This window comes from Sycon ciliatum, chromosome 4 (assembly GCF_964019385.1).
Source record: "Sycon ciliatum chromosome 4, ocSycCili1.1, whole genome shotgun sequence".
Classification (NCBI taxonomy): domain Eukaryota; kingdom Metazoa; phylum Porifera; class Calcarea; order Leucosolenida; family Sycettidae; genus Sycon; species Sycon ciliatum.
The window spans coordinates 12462734-12470244 of NC_088646.1; the positions used below are offsets into that span (position 1 = coordinate 12462734).

At 48.2% G+C, this 7511-nt stretch overlaps 1 protein-coding gene across 1 annotated transcript; it reads right to left on the reverse strand.

Annotated features, from left to right (window-relative positions):
* Positions 1 to 277: 277 nt before the first annotated feature.
* On the reverse strand, positions 278 to 2605 carry LOC135814535 (protein disulfide-isomerase A3-like). Its single transcript, XM_065327663.1, has one exon. The coding sequence runs from the start codon at positions 2502 to 2504 to the stop codon at positions 573 to 575; it is 1932 nt and encodes a 643-aa protein (XP_065183735.1). The 5' UTR covers positions 2505 to 2605; the 3' UTR covers positions 278 to 572.
* Positions 2606 to 7511: the final 4906 nt, after the last annotated feature.

A 7511-nucleotide genomic window follows, 5' to 3' on the forward strand; every position in this document is an offset into this window, starting at 1 on the left:
CCCCCCCCCCCCCCCACGTACACGCACACACACAGAAATGCCAGGACCACGACCGTGCTATGCTGAGCATACGTTTCTGTTTCTCCCCCCTTGTGGTGGGTGTCCCTCGACTCCTGTAGTGTAGAAGTCAGTTCTAACGAGCATTGCCGGTCCAATGGCAAATAGAACTCCTTCATTGTGCAAAATACTAGCAACAGCACCTTCAAAACACTTTCCAGACGGTATTACTATCTAGTGCCACCTATTTCACAAGCGACCACGTCCAGGGGACGCAATGTCCTTTTCTGCAACTTTCTTTATTTCAAAAATTAATAGGATTTGCGAATAGCAGTGGTCAAATCAGCCTCAACAGCAATGGAAAGCGTTAATCAGACAAAGAGAAAGCAGTGTGTATGCCATGTGAAGCTCAGTAATTTCCAAATTACAAACATTGTTCACGGGGATGAGTGGCTACAAGCAACGGCAATTAGCAAGGTGACAGATATTAGATCAGCAGCTGGAGCAAGGCTAGAAACGGCAAAAACTAAATCAGAAGCTGCACAGCTCAGGTGGCTAGTGCAGCAGCTCGTTCATTATAGCTCCTCATGATCGGACTGCTGCTCACTCTCTGCTTTACTCGCCGGTGCAGGATCCTCAGCCGTGCTCGATTGTGACAAACCGGAATTCTTGCGAATGAACTCCAGAATGCTGTCAATGCGACGACGGCCCTTGTATACTTCGGGCTGTGAGGACCTCTCCTTGCCAGAAGGCCACATCGCAAGGGATGGGGTACTTGGTGCATTGAAATTCACTGGCAGGTCATTGAGTTCGACATCAAAGCGAAAGAACAGGGTGGAATCAGACACAAGCTGCTTGTGAACCTTTTTCAGCACAGCTTCAAATTTCTGGCAGTCGGAGCTGACTTGGGTCACAAAGAGAATGACAACATCCTTGGAGACATCACCAGCCAGGCGTTCAAAAGAGCTGGCAACTAGTGTCTTGACGGGTCCTTGGTTGCGCGATGGCTCTTTCTGCGAACGGTAGTATGGCTTGAGCTCACCATTTTCATGCCGCTGCAGATGTTCAATCATCTTGTCAGCTGTGAATGCACCCGGCAATGGAAACCTGGAGCGTTCATCCTCTATGAAACACGCCACTGCATCCTCATCATGATCAGAGAGGCCAAGCTGAGGTACAAGTTCGCCCATCTCCTCGGGGTCTGCAATTGCAAAGTTGATATCGGGAAACTTCTCGGCAACCTGGGCTAGCTGGTCAATCTCGTGCTGAATAAGACGTGTTGACTCCCACTCAATGTCTGTCATGACCACAACCAATGGACGAATGGGAGCAAACCGCATCATCCAGTTCTTCTTCGTCCCGAAGTTTACGAGAGAGCGGAAATTGTTCTCCACAAACGTCTTGGCAGCAGCATAGTCGAACATATCATCGTCGAACACAGCGTACTTCTTTTCACCTTTCCTGACTGGCAATCGCGAATCACGGATAATGACAAATCCAAGTGCATCACTTGTCACTCCAAACTCTTGCCTTGCAATTTCCATTGCATCGCTACCAATCATGTGAGCGAATTTCAAATCCCCGCGGAATGCATCTGCCAGTTCGTGAAAGGTTACCAGCTCCGGCGCCTCATCACTGGGGAAGAACCCAACAACAACGGCATCTTTGGAGATGGTGCCGTGTTTCTTCGCGGCCCCTGCAAGCGGTTTCAACGGAGTAGACGCCGGTGCAATGCGTACCTTGATCCATTGGGCTATCTCATGCGCTGATCTCGCACCATCATACCGAATCTCCTGGCCATTTCTGTAGAAGATTAGCGTGGGGAAACCTGTGACGTTAAAGCGAGTGGAGATGTCCGAGTATTTGGCTCCGTCGACCCGTCCAAAGGGTACGGCCGGTTTGTGTTCCTGCATCATTTCCGCCGCATCCATGTACGCTGGCTCCATCTGCTTGCAATGGTTGCACCATGGCGCATAGAACATCATCATTACAGCTCGGCGAGACAACGTGAAGTCCTGGATAGTGTCATCGCTAAGCTCGGTGACAATGCCATCAGCGTGGTCAGACTTCCAGTTAGGCTGAGCATGCTCGCGCATCACTTCAACTAAACCCGTTCGGGTCAGGTTGCCATAGAACTGATATGGTATGCTCTCATGGAAGATCAGGACTGTTGGCACTCTGAAAATACTGAATCTGCGTAACAAGCCACGTGTATTGGCATTGGATGTGTCCACTATACCATACTGCATATCCACTCCTTCCTCTTTCAGCTCCTTGCACGCCAACCGATACTCGTACTTGACACTTTCGCTAGCAGCCAGGTGAGGATCGTGGAAGAACACCGATACAATTCGTTTACCCTCGATCACATCATCAAATATCTTATCCTCTCGGAAATCGTAAATACCATCCTCGTCTAGTTTCGTCTTCTCCGACAGCGCTACTCCAGCGGTGATTAGTAAAACGACTGCTAGACCCACCGTCCTGCGGTGAGTACAAGGCAACATCGTAGGGTAGAGCAGGGTTTAAATAATTAGAAAATAGAACGCTGCGCTGGGGAACAGTGTTTTTCGCAATCCAAATAATTGGATATTGATGAAATTCTCAAACGAAAAGGTGGTCTACACTATGCGCCACCTCTACCGGTAGAGGTCTGCAGTAGCGCTATGCTTATGAATATGATGGAGTACATGACTGTATCCCCCAACCCCCCCCCCCCCCCAGGCAACGGGCCCAAGCCATGGCGTGGATCTTTTGATTCTTTTTGCACTTGTACTTTGTTGTAGCGCAGTCGTCTATCTAGTGCCAGTACTCTATCTAGGTCGCGCCGCCGGCGAGCTGCTTTTTCGCTGTTTGATTTTTGAAGTGTTGTACTAAGTCTTGTAGATCTACATGTAGCGGGACACAGACGTCAGTACAGTAACGTGTGAAAGATCACGCTTCGTGAGCACAGAGTGACAGATCAGACTCAGAGGCAGATTGTATTCATGGCAGCCAGCGCATAGCCGCATACTGTACTATTATTGTAGATCTACCGTCTCCCCTACGAAATTTCGGATTTACAAAACGCAAAGACTATGGGCACTTTCGATTACACATTTGGGCCGAATCCTCGACCAGAATGAACGGATTGCGGCCATGTAAAACGAACGACTACACGTAAAAATCATAAAAGGGGATCACGCGTGCACGTGGGATCCGATGCACCCTCTCGCGCACGTGGACCTAGCATGGCGTTATACGTCAAGTGTGTAAATTCTGGAATTAGCAATTCCGCCCTCTCTTCAGAATTGGCGGAATTGACGGAATTGGAATTGACGACGGAATTTGGGTAATCGAACGGTGCATCCACCATAACTAATTCTAGAATTGACCGAAATGTGTGTAATCGAACGCGCCCTATGACTTGTACGAGTTTACACTACAGGTACTGTACCCATCTACCAGGCCTATGGCGGTGAGCTCCAAGTGAAACCCGACTTCTCTTTTTTGAGAGCCTGGTCATGGTCATGATCTGAAAGCAAGGAAGATGATCTGTTCCAAAAAGAAACAGTCCTAAGCACACCACTCCACCGGGAGACTTCTGCGGCAACTTTGTCCTCCCTCTGGAGATCGAGACATTCCCGGGCTAGAGTCTAGACCGACCATTGGGCCAGCTGGAGGCTAGCTCCTACTCCCCAGCCAAGAAGACATGCTAGCACATCACTCACTAATCACACAGAACATGCGCATACCAGGAAGGTTTGAGTGAGAAGTTGTGGGACAGAATTGTGGTGAAGTACTGTAAATACTAGTGTGGCATGTATAGTATACTGTACGTCATGAGCACTTTACTGGCTGTTGCCGGTCAGAAAACACGTTGTACCGAAAGACTTAGACACGATATGTATGTACATGTACTCAAATCTGTAGATAACAACTGCTTCAGCATGGTGTGACTCTTCAGTACAGCTTCCAAGGTCTTTGGAGTGACTAATGTCTCCATGCGACAAGAAATCTCTGCTCTAAGGAAACTCGGACATCATCAGTCGTGTCACTGGAGAATCTCTGCATTGTAGATGTCCGAAATCATCGGGTGGTGAACCCCTCTTACACGCCAAGGTAACATGTTTCATTCGGGTCGACAATGGCCGGAATAACATGACAGATTGTGCTCTCGGGCGTGAAAGCAGGCAGGATGCTCTCAGGAAGACTTGAATCCACCTGGTTGGGTTCTGATGATGGCGGATGAATTGACGATTTGTGCGACGCACATGTGTATGGACTAAAGTGTAAAGCCGGTCCATGCCGAGCACGCACAGCTCTCAAGAGGCTAGACGTATAGCAGCAATGCAGAATGTACTGAGTATACGGTAACCGTAAATGACGGCTCGTGGGCACCTACGACAATGATGATCCACAGGGGACGAATCGGCTGCCGACTCGAGAACTGAAAGGTAGAAGGAATCAGTGCAATGTGGTGCAAGATTCTATTCCAAGCCTTGGTATCATGGTTTGCTCAGGACATCAGCGTCCACAACTCATGTGCAGCTACGGTGATGGACGAGGATGACCCATGTGATAGTTGGTAGATGGATGGATGGACAGTCAGATGCACCACCTGTGTACTCTACTGTGTACCCCCTTCTCACACACTTGGAGCAGGAGGAGAGGTCGGCTCGTCTTAGTACATGTAGTAGTCATAGCTCTATTCACGTCGAGTTGGGTTGGTTGTCTTCTCTTTCCTATTGTGTTCCATCGGCTTCGAGTACAGTATAAACTCGACTCGGTTAATGTTATAGGTGCATGTATTTCACAAGGACCAGGGAAATGGAATGGTCCGAATCAGCACTCCATATTCAGTTGCAGATATTATGTGACTACAGGAGATACTTGTGGCATCGTAGGAGCTCGTCCTGAGTTCCAGTGTCATCCACGCAGTCGGCTCGCAATCTCTGAATGACATATTCTGTCTTCTCTACTCTCCTCTCGGACTTGCGTGTCTCAGATTCCACTTCGGTATCAATCTCCGATTTTCTTTTCCAAAAACGCGAGCCACCTGACCGCCATGCAGCACAATCTCTGATCAACAGATCAACACGATCCTTGTGAGTCGGTACTAGCTCAGTGAAATAGCTTGACATCAATAATCCTGATGAGTCTCCCATCCTTCCTACACCGGAATGAAGACCATGAATTGGCCTCTCCAATTGTTTCTCCGCAATGGATGCCTCAGGCTCTGTGCCTCCTAAGGTCTCTCAAAGAATTCTTTATGCGGGGCAAAGCATGCAGGGCAAGTAAGTTAGTTGCACAATCAGGAGAGATGAGAAAGTAAAGACAGTACATGTATACACATCGTCCAGCTGAAACCCGGATGAAGGAGCTAACTACATGTAGTTGGGAGGACAGGGATCGGGAAGAAGAAGTTGAAAAAAAAGGAAAAAGTGAAGAAAAAAAGTAATGCCTCCCGATCAATTAGCCGTTCCCTCACATTGTCTTGACCAAGAACGCGAGCAACCACCACAAATTCCGTGCAGACACCGGTTCAGGGAGGAGCTGGTTCGGATCCTAAGGCTAAGCCATAAATAAACCAGACCTTGTGTCGCGCACGAGAATCGAACCCACGACCTGCGAGCAGGCCGGAGTTCGGCAACCCGAAGAAATAACCACATGAGCTATATCGGATTGCTAACTGCGGTCTTAAAGGGGAAGTATACCCTAAAATCAAATTTTCACCAGTTGTAGTCGTCTGGGTGCTGAGTCGAATGGTCTTGGTCCGAGGAAGCTGCGACGCTCCCTTCCTACTTGAATCCCAATCGAACTCGCGCACTTCCACCGAAACTGGGTGACTGCGCCCTACTAGATGGGGATTTGTATGCAAAATGTCACTAAAAGCGCCGTTTCGTTCTTATAAAAGCACGGATGACCGCGATTGGCCCATATGTTGTAGTCTTTTGGACGCTGAGTCGACTGGTTTTGGTCCGAAAAGGCTGCGATGCAGCGTTCCTCCTTTATTCCCAATCGAACATGGTTGAACAAGCGGTCACGTGCTCCTGGGTGCCCAAATCACCTGGTCACCACGCCAGCAGGCGACAAATTTCACACCAAGGTTCAACTCGAGTTCAACTCGAGTGACAGGAGTGCACCCAAAAAAGGTCAAACAGGCTAGTAAGTTGTACCCTGCAGGCACGGTGACCAGGTGACTGGTGTACGCAGGAGCACGTGACCGCTTGTTCAACCATGTTCGATTGGGAATAAAGGAGGAACGCTACATCGCAGCCTTTTCGGACCAAAACCAGTCGACTCAGCGTCCAAAAGACTACAACATATGGGCCAATCGCGGTCATCCTTGCTTTTATAAGAACGCAATGGCGCTTTTAGTGACATTTTGCATACAAATCCCCATCTAGTAGGGCGCAGTCACCCAGTTTCGGTGGAAGTGCGCGAGTTCGATTGGGATTCAAGTAGGAAGGGAGCGTCTCAGCTTCCTCGGACCAAGACCATTCGACTCAGCACCCCGAAGACTACAACTGGTCAAAATTTGATTTTAGGGTATACTTCCCCTTTAACTGTGCATATAAGGTTGACCTTTGACCTTTCATCTATCCCGAGCGCGACCTCGCGAGGGAACTTATGAACTCACGGAAGCAATCTGGCTGGCCGAGATATAAAGAAGAGAACATTGGAACTACATTATACTTCAGTCTTCAGAACCGAAACCGAAGTACTTTTTAGTTTCTCTGCATCTATCTCCCGGGATCTAGGACTGCAAAACAATGGACATGTGCTAGCAGTATGATCCGGAACTAGTGTAGTAGTGAAGTACCAGTTATTACGTATTCAGTTTGAGTCTGTTACTTTACTTTTTCTTCTCCTCCCCTTCTCCCTTCCTTGCCGTGGTTGGCTAACACCCTCTCTCTTTGTATTGGCCGGTGTTCTCACTGTGCTATGAGATGCTGCAATAAATAAATAAATAAATAAATATCAATGGGGTACTGGTAAGGTATTCACTCTCACATCTATTATTGCATGGACACTCAATTGTACAAGCAAGGCCAGAAGCAGAGCAGTCTAGCTTTGTTGGTCCTGGACTGCAACTGACCTTTCGTCAATTCTTATGGAACTGCCTCCCACCAAGACTAACTGCAGAACCATCCATTATTGTTTTCAAGAATGAGCTTCGCAAACTCACTTGCAAACATAGTGCTTCGCTCTCCGGTATGCCTACGCCATGTACATAAGTAACATAACCCCCCCCCCGTGTGCTCGGCCCAACGCATTCACGCTGCACAACTTTTCACTACTTTCACTTTAGCTCATACGTGTACATGTACATGTACATCCTTCAAAGCGGTGAACCCCTTGATAGGCGACAAGCCTCTGGGTCATCCTAATAAAGATATTATTATTATTATTAATTTCGCTCAGTCTACACTGTACGTCTGAACACCACGCGACATGCAGGTAAGCGTCACGAAACTCCTGACACAGTCACACTGTGACCCAATCTGTAGACATTATCACATAATGCAATC

What these genes read in the sequence shown, in the direction of transcription:
- LOC135814535 (XM_065327663.1), bottom strand. Translation starts at nt 2,504, where the DNA reads ATGTTGCCTTGTACTCACCGCAGGACGGTGGGTCTAGCAGTCGTTTTA.